At 40.9% G+C, this 16,472-nt stretch overlaps 1 protein-coding gene across 3 annotated transcripts in view; it reads left to right on the plus strand.

The window, feature by feature from the left end:
- The window catches only part of myo1ea (myosin IEa), a 53,428-nt gene that overhangs the window by 25,788 nt on the left and 11,168 nt on the right, over positions 1-16,472 (plus strand). For all 3 annotated transcript variants that reach the window (XM_084353908.1, XM_084353906.1, XM_084353907.1), the window contains exons 6-19: positions 716-805; positions 1,654-1,785; positions 2,082-2,216; positions 2,543-2,675; positions 7,808-8,004; positions 8,116-8,196; positions 8,826-8,912; positions 9,001-9,084; positions 10,886-11,053; positions 12,131-12,216; positions 14,459-14,540; positions 14,752-14,858; positions 15,907-16,005; positions 16,248-16,392. In XM_084353908.1, the coding sequence (XP_084210034.1) occupies positions 716-805; positions 1,654-1,785; positions 2,082-2,216; positions 2,543-2,675; positions 7,808-8,004; positions 8,116-8,196; positions 8,826-8,912; positions 9,001-9,084; positions 10,886-11,053; positions 12,131-12,216; positions 14,459-14,540; positions 14,752-14,858; positions 15,907-16,005; positions 16,248-16,392 (1,626 nt within the window). The remainder of the gene's footprint in view (positions 1-715; positions 806-1,653; positions 1,786-2,081; positions 2,217-2,542; positions 2,676-7,807; positions 8,005-8,115; positions 8,197-8,825; positions 8,913-9,000; positions 9,085-10,885; positions 11,054-12,130; positions 12,217-14,458; positions 14,541-14,751; positions 14,859-15,906; positions 16,006-16,247; positions 16,393-16,472) is intronic.

The raw sequence follows: 16,472 nt of genomic DNA on the forward strand, positions 1-16,472 counted from the left end.
CAGGCAGAACTCCTCACTCTGTTCCCTTCAGCTCGGCACACATTGTGCGTTATGCTCAGTACAGCACATGCATTGTTATGTAACATGTTTACTGTGTGTGTTCACGCGCGTGTGGGAATAGTTTTGATAGATATCAACTCCCTGCCAATAACATTTCTGTCATCTACACAAAGACTATTCACACCTATTCAATTCATGCATGATTAATGAACAAAAATAAAGGGTATGGATATAAAATATTTAACATGTTTAGATGATATTGGAAATGTGATCTTAGTTTTTAGAATATCTCTTTGGATTCAGCGTGCTTTGAAGCTGCTCCATGGGTCGGAGGAGCAACTTATGATAAAGTAGTAGGAAATGCTGTTGTTGCTAAATTTAGAATCACAAACAAGAAAAATATTCCAAGAAATGACTTCCACTCAACTTCTGTGTACAATAATGGAAGTAGGAGTAGATTTGTCTGGTGTACCGATTTAAAACTCATGTGTTTCTGACGTGCAGATGGCTCACTGGAAAGATAATGTCCTCCAGACTTTTTGTGTGTCTGTCTGTAGATGTGCATTTGTGTGTGTGTGTGTTTATATTCGAGTGGAAAGTTCCAGATATATACACGCCAGCCTGTCAGCGCTGGTGTGAAGTGTGTGGTATCTGTACCTGCTGTACAGTCGGTCTGTGACGTAGCTAACAGCTCATTGCCTCTGTTTCCTCGCAGCACGTCAAAGACATCATCCTGCAGTCCAACCCGCTGCTAGAGGCCTTCGGTAACGCCAAGACTGTGAGGAACAACAACTCCAGCAGATTCGTAAGGCTTTCATTTCATGAGTTGGCCTTTGTTTTTGTGAATTGGGGAGGCCTAACATTGCAGCAAATTCTTATCTTGTTCCAAAGTAAAAACAACCTTCAGGCAAAAGTTTAAATCAGGACAGAAAACACAGTTTTTTCATGTGTGCCGTTGCTGATTTGCAGCGTAAATGAGGACGACAAAGTCAGAATAACCCACTCACACTAAAAAACTGTGTTGCTCAGACATAAATACACGCAGTAGGTACTACTTACCCTGGAATAATTTGAGGACTCAACGTTTCTGTGGCACACCTTCGGATCCACACAGACTTCTGAAAAACAAAGATTTGCAGCAACAGCTTTTTTCCTGTTTTCTGTTTGATTGCATGAGGAAGCAAACCTCATGTGTGTCCTGGTTAACCAGAGAAGTACATACGTGCAGAACCACTGATGCACATCCCCTATTGCTTACAAGGGACTTAGACTTGAGGCAAAGCACATTTTAGAAAATATATTTCCTCAGGACTTTTCCAGCTGAGTTCAGGTTAGCATACAAAGCAGTATTGTCTCAGCAGTTGGGTTATTTTTAGATCCACTTTTGGGGAAATGAATTTGGCCTGCGATCACTACTTCTGGGGTACTGTCTATGAATAAATAGTGTCTCTGTTCACTTTTAGGACTGGAACAGATATTATGTTACAGGTTTCTCTGGAGAAGAGAGCAAAAAAACAAAAGCAGAATCAGATTTATATATAAATAGACATTTACACACACACTCACACCACTTGAACAGCCAGGTTATAGCTCTGGCTTTAAGCTATATTACAGCCCGACCCCAACACTGAATAACATGCTTTCATCCATCAGGGGAAATACTTTGAGATCCAGTTCAGCTCCGGTGGAGAACCAGATGGAGGGAAAATCTCCAACTTCCTTCTGGAGAAGTCGCGTGTCGTCATGAGGAATCCTGGAGAGAGGAGTTTCCATATATTCTATCAGGTGAGACTTATTGTTTCTCTCCAGCTGAAGCGAGAACGGGACACATTTGGCTCGTGAAGCCGGTCTGCGAGGTGATTTCAGGACACTTTGGACTGTACTTGCCATTTGGCTGCAGGAAGAAGGTCAATCTGTTTTCATTGTGGATGGCTCATGGTCCCTGGATGAGACTGATGAGTTCAGTCGTACCATTGGGCAGAGAAAATGTGTTAAAAGAATAACACTGCACAGGCTTTTTGCAAAAGCGTGTCGTTTACTGCTGCATCCACAATACACATCTCTTTATTTCTGGTCTATAGTTGATAGAAGGAGCCAGTGGAGAGCAGAAGAGCAGCCTGGGAATCACAACCCTGGATTACTACACTTACCTCAATCAGTCTGGTTCCTACAAAGTGGACGACATCAACGACAAGAGCGACTTCCAGGAGACAGTGGTACGGTCAGATTCCTCCTGTTTAACCTAACGCCCTCAGTGCTGTTGTGTGTGTGTGTGTGTGTGTGTGTGTGTGTGTGTGTGTGTGTGTGTGTGTGTGTCTATGAATCTCATCGCAGTGTTCATGTGGCTCACAGTCGTCTCTTCACATTCCTCTCCCTCCCTACCAATCCTCCTTTGTTTTCTTTTCCAACGATCTCCTCCTGTTTTTGTTTACCAGTCAGACCGCAACAGGAGTAATTAGAGGACATGAGCTAGGTACCACAGGAGTGAGTAAACCCACACTGCGGCCCTGATTTAGCATGATCTTTTCCTTTGCTTTCCCAGCATGCCATGGACGTGATTGGCATCTCAGCGGAGGACCGCGCCATGGTGCTTCAGATCGTCGCTGGAGTCCTGCACCTGGGAAATATCAGCTTCAGGGAGGCAGGCAACTACGCTGCTGTGGAGAGTGAGGAGTGTAAGTAGGCTCGCACGCCACTTGAAAATAAGCGTGGGTTATTTTGAGTTTGCTGAGAGGGAAAGATACAAATTTTCTTTGTCATCTTTGTTTATCATGGCACATTTTTACTTACTTACACACTGTCAGTCAGCTGTGTGTGGACAGGAAAAGGAGTTCACTTGTAGCCTATTTAATGTTTAACACTCCAGCAATGTTTCACTACCCATCAAAACAGATGATGTTGCTAGCATGTTGTTGTTTAACCTCGACAGACTCTGACAGAAACAGCTTTTTAATTTAAAGGCGAGTTGTTTTCAAAGAAAATATAAGGCATTAAAATAAACTACAAACAAACAAGACTAAAAGTCCACAGCCATGCTAGCTGCGCTAACAAAGATATTAGCCTAAATGTTGGCTCTGAGACTGTCTTAAAGCACAGCTGTGCTTTGAGACAAAAGCTAACACTAGCATGCTAACATTCTCACAGTGACACTGCTAACAGGCTTGTTGTATTTTTCTAAATTAGTTTGTTACAAAAATACTCGCTTGTCTTCAGCCATGCTAGTGTTTCTGTGAGACTGTACGAAGGCACAACAGCACTTTGAGCTACATGCTAACGTGCTAGTGTAGTGTTTGTATTAGTATTTGTATTAGGTGAGTGAATGGAAGGTTTAATGGCGTCTGTTACCTCGCATTGTATTTTGATCATATATGTAAGGAGGCTCAGGGTTCAGTTGTGTGCACACTTTCCAAGTTTCACCTCTAACACTTTGAGGTCGGCCAGCCGGGAAACGTTGACTGAAACGCTGCATTAGTTTAGCGTAATTGTAGCTAATGCTGACAGGAATGTCATTAGTTTTAGTATTTGGTCCTAAACCAAGCTATTAGACAGATTTAAACACTGACCTGATGATGGCGCTAGATGAAAGTCAGGATATCATCAGTTATTATAATTTATCCTCTGGGGAACATGAATGTCTGTATCAGATTTTGTGCTAATCCGTCTTGTAGCTATTTAAAAACAGAGAAAAATCCAAGGCCCCTTCTGGCAAAAAGGTTAAAAAAAGCCAGCTATTATATTATATTAACAATGCGTGTTAAAAAATGAGTTGAGTAGTAATTCATGTGTAGCGGCACAAACTGCCCTCCTCAACCCATCTAGATAAAGGCTTTTTAACCTTTTTGCCAGAAGACTGCTTTGGATATTTCTCTTTTTTGAGTTTCTGTGTTCCCTACCAAAGAGTACCGTCAGCACTTTTTTTTTTTAAAAACGTTGCTAGTTTACGTCATAGGATCACCAAAGTCGTATAGAATATCCACAAAGGGAGTTTGAAGGCACACTGCAATCTTTCCAAAAGTTGCTGAGATATTTCGGTCTGGATTGAAGTGGTGGATGACCAACATTTTCAACCATCAAGTCACATCACTAGCGTGGCTAAGAAGAGTCAGATACAGTTCCATGGTTAAGAGGTTGAAAACAATGGTGCCGATGTTAAGATTGAGTCGTGGCGGGGTTGTGCTTAATTTCTTCTTTTGACTGCGTTTTCTTGCCTTTCTGAATGTCTCCCCTCAGTGTCCTGAGCTGCCCTTCTCTGGTTGGTTTTGGAGGATATTTCTCTCTCACCACTTTCACTCCCTAAAGTTTTATTGTGTTAATGCAGGGCTGCAGCCAACTGTCTGCACTAATCCAGGCCACGCTAGATTACCAGAAAATAAAACTCTATTATTGAAGGTCTGGACATACTTCGTCAGAAACTAAAATTACTTGGAAAATACTTCTCCTTCTGTCCCCTTCCCTCTTGCCTTCTCCTGCCTCTTTTTATTCTTTTTTCTTTTCCTTTCTCCTTCCTCTTCATGCTGTGTCTGTGTGATGCAGATGAGTGCAGTGTACAAAGCCTCGGTCTGTTCTGTGCAGACGTAACAGCGGCGCTCCATAATCTGCGCCTTTCCTGTTCCCTCCAGCCTCACTTACTGTGTGCTGCACAGACCTCTGCTCCCCATATGAAACATCACCGGGCCAAGTTCACATAGACATCAACACTCGGCAGCCAGAGTCGGTGCGTCATCTCGCGCTGAGAGAAATGTTGAGACTACTTGTACAAATCATTTGGACATTATTTGGCTGGTTGGGCCAATTAAAAGTAACTTGATCACAACAGTGACGTGCTGGTTTGTTAACATGACTATTTTGGGATCTTGTGGTTTTAAATAGAAGAGCTATTTTGGGTTTGGGATTGTGCACAGTTTGGCATTTATGGCTTCGTCATTCAGTGTGAAACTTTTGGAAACTTTGAAAACTTGACCTTAAAACTCAAGTTCTGTGGGTTGAAAGGAGTCTCGTCTGCATGAAGAGTAAAAGTGTGTAATGGATTCGATTTAATGAATATGTACAGGAGGGTCCACTGGGTTGAGAAGGTTCCTCAAAAGAACACGTTAACATTTTGGGAAATACGTTTATTTGCTTTTTTTGGTTGGGGTCGGATGAGAAGATCCCCACTCACATGTCTGTGTAGTGAATCTACAGTGAAGCTACAGCCAGCAGTCAGTTATCTTAGTTAAATGAGACCTGTTCTGCTTTTTGTTTTTTTCCTTTCCTACAGTGGTTTATAGGTTCTCGTGCTTTTAAAAGGTCAAAGTCCCCACCCACTGAAGCTCCTCTCTCCCACAGAATGCACTGCACCTGAAACACCTCGTCTGTTGTCCTGCCTTTAACTCTGTGACTTTGTGACATCACACTACCTCACAGAGTCACACATTTGCATAATTTATGCTTAGTGGCTAGTTTGGCAGGTAAAGAATTGAGTTATCGCAGCCGCTCTGTTGCTGTTAGCAGTGCTGGGTTAGGCGTGTGTGAGCTGACCAATCATAGGAGATGGGTATTCAGGAGGGCGGACCTTCGAGAGACAGGCGCTAAAAAAAAAAAAGTGTTTCAGACACAGTGCTGCTGCACTGGACAGTATGAGACAACTGATGTGTTTTTTGAGCCTTAAAGCATGTAAACATATTCTAGTAGTAACCAGAAATAAAATTATGAACCTGAAAATGAGCATAATATGTCTCTTTTAAGCACAAAGACTGCTGCACATCTGAGCTCGGTTGCAAAAAAGCCCCGCACACAACCCTCCGATAAAACCAAATCATTAACTTTCCATTATTGTTTGGATTGAACCAAATAGATATAACAGTTGAACTAGTAATTGCTGGATTTTGTTATCTTTGGACAGAGGCAGGCTAACTGTTTCCTCTTGCATCCAGTATTTGTCATCATTTAGTGTACAAAAATGAGAGTGGTATCAATCTTCTTATCTAACTTTCGGTAAAAAAGCAAACAATTTCCCAAAATGTTTAACTGCTTCTTTAAAAACTGACGGGCCGTCAAGGATCAGCTAATATTAAAGAATAATCTCATAACACACTGAAGATGGGATTCTTAATAAGCTCATCTTTTTCAAAAGGAAAGCAACACTTTGATGTTTTGATAATGTGTTTTGTGCCTCAGGTTGGTTTTAGTTCTTTAAAAAAAAATGTCCAGAATCTCATTATTCAAACATTATTTTCATTCGTCAGTTGTTGAAATGCCAGGGTCCTTGTTTGTGTCCCATCTCATGCATGATGAGTGAAGCCACATGCTCAACCCTCTGTCCTGACAACACCCCCTCCTATTCCTCTCATTGTCCACTGCCACTTTGACTAACAAATATCCTGCAGGGGAACTTATTTTTATGAGCATTGTTCCCGAATTTCACACACACAGCCTCTGTAAAAGCCCCCAGCCCACGGTATACAATCCATACTTTTCCTTCCTGACACAAAGAGTGACTTTTCCTCATTATTTAAGCAGGCGTATGGTCAGTCACACCCTTATGGCCCGTAAGCGGAGCTACGGCAGTGGTCTAATGCATTCCCAGACACAGTGAGTCTGCAGGACTGAGAGCCATTTCCTTCTAGGGGAAGTGAGTCACTGTAATAAGGCAGGGAGGGGCTCTCAGGGGAGAATATCAACGCCAGGTCGGGACAAATGATCTGCAGTGTTTTTTTTCAAGGGTTAGCCCAATGCTATTCTTCTATTTTGCTTCAGCTCATCAGCTCTGAATTCTGTCCAGAGGATGTTTTGTTTCAGTGGTTTAGCCACCGAATCGCTGCCAGTTTTATGGCTGTACACCACAAAGGCATACATTGTGATTGTCAGCAGAAGCTTTTGTGATTTGTGAGACTTTATCATCGAATGATAAGAGTAAATGCAGTGCAGAAGGTATTTTGGAGCACTGGATTTGCAGTGGCTCTCTCTGCTATGCAAAGGATACATGAGGCTGCCCTTTAAATGACTGATGTTGATTTGCATACTGGTTTTCAGAGAAATGTCTCGGCTGGTTCAGGCCTGGACCCACTACTCACAAACTGTACAGCAACAGTGAAGCAGTGATGAAATGTAACTAAGTACATTAACTGAAGTACTGTACTTTAGTACAATTTTGAGTTATTTGCACTTTACTTGAGTGTTTCCATTTTCTGCTAGTTTATAATTCAACTCCACTATAATTTAACTTTTTACTCCATTACATTTATTAGATAACAGTAGTTACTAGTTACTTTGTAGATTACATATTGCATCAGAGTCAAAGCAGCACATTTTTTTAATTTATTAATTTTATCAGCAATCGAATAAAAAAAAAAAACACTGATTCAGATAATCAGAGAAATATGATGTCATCAAATGTCTTGTTACACCTTATGTACCTTTTCGTAAGACAGAGAAAAGCAGCAAATTTTATATGCAGGAACTAGGAATGTTTGGCATTTTTTGCTAAAATGATTAATTAATTGAATATCAATATTTGGCGATTGATTGTCTGGCAATTAACTAATCACATCAGCCCTAAGGGACGAACTGTAATGCCTTTAGACATGTTTAAATAGCCAAATTGATTCTTTGTCATGAAGGACTGTGATGATATTATTATAACTGGCTGTTTTCAGTATATAAATTCATGTACAGTTATAATGTCTATCCTGTGATGTAACATGCTTACAATCCAGATGATGAGTCGTGCTCTTATCAGGTTTTTGTAAAAGTGCACCCACGACAATAAGGAAAATTAACATTTATAAAGCTCCATGATCTTTACTTTCTCTCTCATGTCTTCTAACAGTTCTAGCTTTTCCTGCGTTTCTGCTTGGAATCGACCAGAAGCGCCTGAAGGAGAAACTGACGAGCCGGAAGATGGACAGCAAGTGGGGAAATGCGGTGGAGTCCATCGACGTGACTCTGAACGTGGAGCAGGCGTGTTACACTCGTGACGCCCTCTCCAAAGCCCTGCATTCACGAGTGTTTGACTTCCTGGTGGAGGTACGATTGCTGTACTGTTGTTTGTACTGTTCAGTGCATCTTCATTAAAAAAAAAACAGTTGATAACCTATAATAAACATTTATTTAATCAACTCAATCCTTTGATTTCAGTCCATCAACAAAGCCATGGTGAAAGACCATCAGGAGATTAATATCGGAGTGTTGGACATTTATGGATTTGAAATTTTCCAAGTAAGTGTTTTTTGGCCGTTTCACAGGCTGAAACGTGGCTGCTGGATTTTTCCTCCGCAGCAACACATGAATTAGATTAACAGGTATTAAGTTTGAGCATTTAAACAGATTAGACACAAAGGATAAGACTAATTTATAAAGCATGTGGATTAAGTTCTGTCTCCTGATTGAGACAGCAGACTTCAACAGGCTTTTCTAATCTGATTACTTGCTTGTTTAGTTTGATAGGATTGGACAAATTAAATGGAAGTGTTTTTCTGTTACTTTGGTTTGCAAGAGCTCTAGATGCCTAATATTGACTACGGATTATTAGTGTGCAGCATGTCACTAACAACATTACCAACTCCAACTCAACTCCAGTGTGTCTTGTAGTTTGAAGGCTTTCTCTTTGTATACACTAAGTAAGTAAAGGTCAGCTGCCTTATTAGACAGGAAGTTGCAGACCACCATCACATAAGGTTCAGGCCGAAGGTCCAGTGTATGTGCTGTGAATTACACAATGGGTCCCTTCCTTTAATAGCTCCCACTCCAAACAAAGCCCATTGAACTTACAGGATATCCACACTCTACTGAAGATAACGCTCACTTAGCCTGTGTGGATTTTATTAACTACGTTCTCTCTTTGTCAGAAAAATGGATTTGAACAGTTCTGCATCAACTTTGTGAACGAGAAACTGCAGCAGATTTTCATCGAGCTGACGCTGAAGGCAGAACAGGTAAACTTCCTTCCTCTATTTTTATATCCAGCCTCATTCTGTGTTTGATATTCTGACTCTGATCTCTGCTCACGTTTCTCTTTTGCAGGAGGAGTATGTGCAGGAGGGCATCAAGTGGACTCAAATTGAATACTTCAACAACAAGATCGTCTGTGATCTCATCGAGAGCAAAGTAAATGAATCATGTATAAATAAACAAACTGGAAAGCAGGAGTGTGCATCTACTGCCAAGGGTGCACTTTCCTTAAAATGTGTCATTTTAGTTATACGAAACCTGCGTGTGAATCTAGAAATGTATCAAAAACACATCGTAATAGCAACAGCAATTCTTTTCTTATCAATGAAAAGTTATTTTTCAAGCAAAAATGTCAAATATTCTTTAGTTCCAACTTCTTTAATTTGCAGGTTTCCTTTATTTTATGTGACTCACTCGGACAAATCAAGTCATCTGAAGACACCACCTTCGGTTTTAGGAAAAAGTGATGGGCATTCATCAACTACTTTCTGACATTTTATAGACCAGCAGAGGTGGCAGAAGTATACACAGACTTTACTTCAGTAGAAAACTACTCTGGTAAAAGTAGAAGTACTGATTCAACTTCTATACTCAAGTTAAAGTTAGAAAGCAAGCCAGCCATTTCTCTACAAAACTCAACCTCACGTCATATTAATATAATTCAAAGACTATTAAACTTAAAGGTAGAATCCCTGCAGTTATTTACAAAACAAAAAAATATGTACAAAATACACAGATTCAATCCAACTTACAAAGACAACAAGACAAAATATCTAAAATGAAATTAAATAAACTGTAACCATTTGCTCCCGATCAGCACTGAGTCACATTTCTTTGAAATCTATTTGGTTTGTCAGATATTTCTGTAACCAGCAGCCGTCTGTTAAGTTACAAGCCTCATGCTGGAGGTAAACAAAGCTTTATTGAGAGCAGAGTTGTTAAACTTAAAACAAATCATTTTTATTCCCTTTAAAATCAAAACAAACTTGGATATGATCAGTTTTCTTTAATGATAAACATTTGTTAGTTTTATTGTCCTCATATTGTAAACCGAGTTGCTCGCTCCCGCCAAGGTTCTGCTCCGTTGCCATGACTTGCAGCTTGATATCCTCAAACGTGCCGACATGCCTCTTAATTTGATTTATCTGTCCAACTGAGAGGCCTAATCCATGAAATCTACAACAAGGGCTTTAAAACAAGCCTCCATCTGAGAGGAGAAGGGGATCTGTATCGGTGCCTGACAGTTCAGACCCACTTTATTTAATCCAGTGACAACTTTACATGTGTCCTTTTAACGGAGGCTCGTGTTCGCTGAGTCACAGACAGTGTTAGCACTGTGTGAACTGAAGGCTTCTGATCGTCTGAGGACATTATGGAGCCAAATGGGGCAGTCTGTGTGAGAGAGAGCAGTGTTTGAGAGATGCTGCTCCTCTGTTAGTTTATAGATTATACAGTTCATAGCTTTGTAACTTCACATCGCCTTTAGTTGGTGTCAAAAAGTGAAGTTTCTTCAAGTTTTTGTATTATGTTAAGATTACTATGACAGTTTATTTTGTCAAAACGTCACAATTTTTCATGATATTTACTGTTAATTATCAACTTCTAATGCCATCTATTAGAGCTGCAACTAATGATTATTTTCTTTATCCAGTAATCAATAATGTGGTCCAGAAAATGTCAGCAGATAGTGAAAAATCCATCACACGGTCCGACATTGACATCTTCAATTCAATCCAAGAGACAACTGAAGTGAATTGAATGGAAATGTCTTGTTTTGTTGGATCCACAGTCCAAAACCCTCAAAATATTCAATTTACTGTCATAAAGGAACCGTAGTGTTTACAAGCTACCGGTGACAAAGCAACAGCCACGAGTCAACGAGTCATTTTGAAGCCAGTGACATGAAACTAAAAACACACACCTGAATGAATGTTGAATATTTTCCTCGTGATCCCAGAATCCTCCCGGCATCATGAGCATCCTGGACGATGTGTGTGCCACCATGCACGCAGTGGGCGAAGGGGCCGACCAGACCATGCTGCAGAAGCTCCGAATGCAAATCAACACCCACGATCACTTCAACAGCTGGAACCAGGGCTTCATCATCCACCACTACGCCGGCAAGGTCAGTCTGAGTGAACTCGCTTTTTCTGTTTATTGTTTGTTTTGTTTTGTTTGGTTGTTTCCTTTAACTCTCTTTGAATATCTAGAAAAGTCTAGTGTATTATTACTATTACTATTATTATTATTATTACATTAACATTTTACACTTCCGATGCTTGTATGTAGTGATTCAACATAACTAAGTACGTTTACTTAAGCACAGTGTTGAGTTACTTGTACTTAGTGTGAGTATATCAACTACTACTGCTTAATACTTCCACTATACTACATTTTCCACATTTTGTCTTTGCTGTAGTATAAACTAAGAACGATCATGTTATGCATAAAGTCCTCAGTATAGGAGCTGACAGCAACTTCTGGAAATAGAAAATTATGAAAATGTCATTTTTTTATAGTCTTGGTCGTGAAGTTGTTGCTCCGCACTTGTCTGATCTGTCATAAATACCAGTTCTGCAGCTGGTACTTTAATTCTGGAGGCGGTGTCGTCATCATCACCCTTTTAAAGTTTTTCCCATCTAAGCTAACACCCCCTTCTCTCTCTCTTTCTTCGCCTATTTACGGTTTCAGTCCCTCCCCTTATGTAACATAGTCTAACAACGTCATACATGGTAACCAGTTTATACATTACAGTTCATCAGGCGTCTTGTTTTTGCATTCTGGTGGTCACTCTGGCCCGAGGTTGTCCCGTGTCATTCTCCAGATGTGTGGTGGCCTCAGCCTGGCACACATGCCGTGGGCTTAATGAGCCGTGCCATAAAGACTTGAGGGGCTCCCATGACCGAGCTCAAAACATTCCTCCAGTCTCAGCCGAGGGTATCGCAGAAATAACACGGTTTAATTTATATACTTTTAAACCGCTGCTGGTTTTATAAGGCAGCTAATCCTCGGAGGTGTAAAACTTGAATCTGCAACCCTTCATTTTCTTTTCCCATAAAATTCAAAACCAAAATATCAGTCACAATCTTTTTATTTTCACACAGGTGTCATCTTACTTTTTCTTGGAGGTTTCCTAACATTTCAACCTCGTCCTCTTTGATAATTGTGACTCCTTAAAAATCCTTCTGTCCATCTCTTCCAGGTGTCCTACGACGCTGAAGGTTTCTGTGAGAGGAACCGAGACGTCCTTTTTAATGACCTCATTGAGTTGATGCAGAGCAGTGAAATGTAAGTAACTCCTATTTGCACATCGCACCGACATGTGGTGACGATTTCTATGGTGCTCACTTAAAGGGAGTTCTCTATTGTGATGCATATGGTTATAATTGAATACATCTGAATGAGAGCTTCAGACGTTCCAGTGCATCTGGAAACTGGCGGGATGCAGCAGAAGTGTGCAGGGCGGGGTTATGTCGTGCCCTCTGCCCTGAATCACGTCTGGCGGGGTCTACCCAGTCTGGCCTTACAAGTGCACGCTCCCTGCGGGGATGCATTGTGGAGTCTGCTCCCCTTGTGTTTTGGTTTCTTGGGCTGTCTTTGTGTCAAAGTGGCCATCTGTGCAAACAGCCTGCATTGTCTGTGTAACCCCTGCAGGCCTCAGCCACTGCTCGCCCTCTTTGTGTGCACGTTTTGTGAAGCATGAAACGAGGTTATGTCAAAATCCAATTCAGACACGTGCTGGAAAATATACGCGTGGACTTTACATCGCAGACAAATGCGTACATCATATGCACACACATAGATAAAAGAGTTTGGCACGGCCGCACATAAAGGAAGCCTGAGAAGGAAGGAAGCAGCCTCATTCCTGAGAGCACTACATCTAAAAAGAGAAGAAAGGCATGAGCAGTATTGTCAGCTGGACAGTATTAGGAGACTTCTTGTACACACAACCTGCTGATCCTTTCTTCTGTGTTCATAGCCTTGAGTCAGATGTTTGAAAAGAAACAAATACCAATGTGGGAGAAAGCCAGAAATGGGCTGGAATTAGAAAAATACTAACATGAAAAGTACAAAGGAAATGATAAGATAATAAACACTAAAGGCGCCGACATACTGTTAGAAAGTTAGAATAAGTCGACCTGGTCTGGTCTGAAGCTGACACACATTGTCACCTGGTCACCAGGCCTGACAGTCACCACATTTTATTTGAATGTTCAAAGCAAGAACAACACAGTTCAAAAGGAGTTGAATACTCATTGCCTGAATCACAGATGCGCTGATCACAAAAGCGGAAAAAGAAATCTAGACTTTACATTAGTTTTTGCTTTTCACACATTAGATAATCCAGGCAACCCTCTTGAATGTCTAGCCTTTAAATGAGCTTTAAAAGTGTGAAATTTACTGCGTAACTGTGAAGAAAAACTACGAGACGTCATCGTTAATTTCACTTTACGGCTCTGAGTTAAACGTCGGCGTCATGCGATCTCACGGGAGAGCTTCTACTGCGTCTTAAAAAGTGGGCGTAGCACTTTTCACAGGTAGGAACCAAAAGTCAAGATTAATGAGATGCTAAATCATTGTCATGAATGGCAACATTGTGGCTCAGTCCACAGCTGTAGATGGCTTTAAATGTACCTCTGTAACAATTAAACCCCCACTCTCCTTTCTTACACTTGCTGTACATATCAAGTTTTGAAACCTCGAGAGCACAGACTGAGCTACTTTCCTTTAGGATGAAATTAGTTGAATGTCTTCTCTCTTCAGCTGAGAGAGACCTGAGGACATGGAAACTTCACAGATATCTGCTACATTCAGACCTGCAGCAACACATCATGGTGTAGTGATGATGATAAAACACCTCAGCTATAAATGTAGGAGTAGACACAAATGTTATTTCTTAAAACCCAGTGTAGATTTGCAAGCCCACCCATGTTGTTATGTATATATTCAGTCTTTTTGGAGAAAGTGAGAGGTTTTATGTCACACTCACTGGATTTTAGTACTGATGTGATGTGAAGAAATGCTGGCATTAGAAAAACCCTCCGCTATGGACCTTTTCATAAACAATGTCAACTATCTACCCTTCTACTGAAGAAAGAAAAGGTTGAAAAATACCTGATGATATGGGATTAAACACATACATTTATTTTCCCTCTTATTTTGCCAAATTTAAATAAAAAGTAATTCAGTATTTATTTAAATGAATGTGTTCCCAAGTAGCAGAATACATTCCTTTTATGAAGCAGTAGCTGTGGGGAGATTTGCTGCACAGAAAGGTGTTTGTACAAATGCACACATCTCTTGTTTTCCCACCCACCCCCGACTCCAAATGTTCCCAAGTACTTCAGGAATTTAAACCAGTGACCTCAGTCAAAGGTCCTTGGTTCTTTAATCATTAACTGCATTTTTGTTTTTTGGCTGCCAGAGAGACTGAACATTATTTTCAGGTCTACAGCACGTTGTTTTTGCTGGTACCAGCCTTTCTGTGTCAGTCCTAACTCCCTGTCTTCTCACCTTCATTCTCTAACAGCTCCTTCATCAGAGCACTGTTTCCAGAAAACCTCAACGCTGAGAAGAAGGGTCGGCCCACAACTGCAGGCAGCAAAATAAAGGTGTGTGTTCTGCAAAGTGTGCAGTGTGTGCCTGACGCTCTTCTTTATCAGGCTGTTGGAAAAGGCCTTTGAAAAGATTATGTGTGTTTGCTGTCCTTCAGCAGTCAGTCAGTAATTCAGTCACAGCACTTTGCGGTTTCACGAGTTTGACATTCTCACGATCGTCATTCTCATATTTATCTTTTTCTCCTTTCCTTCCTCCACCCCTTAGAAACAAGCCAATGATTTGGTGAGCACGCTGATGAAATGTACTCCACACTACATCCGCTGCATCAAACCCAACGAGACCAAGAAGCCCAGAGACTGGGAGGAGAGCCGGTAAGTGACTGACTGCTGTCGTCCTCACAGACTCACATGACTCCAACCACCCAAACATGTAAGAAGACACATTATTGAGGTGACAAACCCCTTCTTACAACAAAGTGGACAAATCATCTGTCACATGTATATTCTGAGCAGAAACAGACAATTAGAGACATTTCACTCTACATCCCCCCATTCTGCTCAATCCTGACTTTTTACTCAGCAATATGTAATCCTAAAAACATGTGTTATTTGAAGCTTGTAAAATAAAATAAAAAGTTAAAGGTGAATAAAATCGACAACGGTCTGGTATATTTAAATAATAGAAGATTGTCTGAAATGGAAACAAACACATCTAACTGGAATCAGCTGGTAGAGCAACTAGCTCAAAGAAAAAGTCTAGACAATAAATTACCATTGAAAGTGAATACAAACAAAGTCAGTGCCTCGAAAAAGTCAAAAGTGGCATAACATTCAGCTAACGTATCATTCATCATGACCTATCATATGTTACACAATCTCTCTTTGATTTAAGTACAAAAATTCACTTTTGGCTCTTTGATAAGGTAAACAGCGGATCGTTGTTCTGATCGGCTTTGCCTCCAATTTTTGTGTTTTTTTGCCCTTTTTTGGATGTTTTTTGTCCGTCTGAAGACCCAAGTCATGTGAGGCGTGTTTCAGAGCCCCCACCTTATCCCTTTGTTTCAGCTTCCCGCACTCTTCGCTGCACACAGGCTTTGGGTATTACATGGTCATCTGCAGAGTACTGCAGTATTGTTCAGAGCCAATGACCTTCCTGTTGTGAGTCCTGCACAGGGTGGCTCATTAATTAGCACCGGAACTGCTGTTTTCACAGGAAGTCTGAGTGTACTAAGTAGTGCTGAAGGTCTTTGTTTGAGGAAAAAGTTAGCAAAATGCAGCTGTTTTGCATACAATGACCTGTGATCATCCCTTCCGGTAGTACAGGCGGAAGTTCATGTGCCGTAGACCTGGTAGAAGATGTTCGAGTTCAAGTTGAAATATTTGCTGTCCAAATATTCATCCTGGGTTTTTCTGTCTTCAGAGTGAAGCACCAGGTGGAGTACCTCGGTCTGAAGGAAAACATCAGGGTGAGGCGTGCTGGCTACGCCTACCGCAGAGTCTTCAGGAAGTTCCTCAACAGGTAACGTGGTTCACACCTGCAGTGAGGTCATAATATTATTCACTATGATTTAATGTCAACTTTTTATTATTTCATTATTTGATGTCTTAAAGTTTTATTCCCGTTATTTGTTTTTTATATTATTTTTTTATTGAAATATTTTGAAAATAACATATAAACCACACATACATCAATACCCACAGCCCAACTTAAAGATACACTACGTCATGTAAATGTTGTGTTTCTGCTTAACTGGTCCTCAGGTACGCCATCCTCACCAAAGAGTCCTGGCCAACGTGGCGAGGAGATGAGAAACAAGGCGTCCTTCATCTCTTGAAGTCTGTCAACATGGACCAGGATCAGTTCCAGCTTGGACGCAGCAAGATCTTCATTAAAGCCCCTGAGTCGGTACGTTTGTCTCACCTTCAGACCGCCACATCCTGCTCTCTGCTTCTTACATCATAAGAAAGCCACCTAGGAAAATGTAA

Source organism: Pagrus pagrus (assembly GCF_965226575.1).
Source record: "Pagrus pagrus genome assembly, chromosome: 1".
Lineage (NCBI taxonomy): Eukaryota > Metazoa > Chordata > Actinopteri > Spariformes > Sparidae > Pagrus > Pagrus pagrus.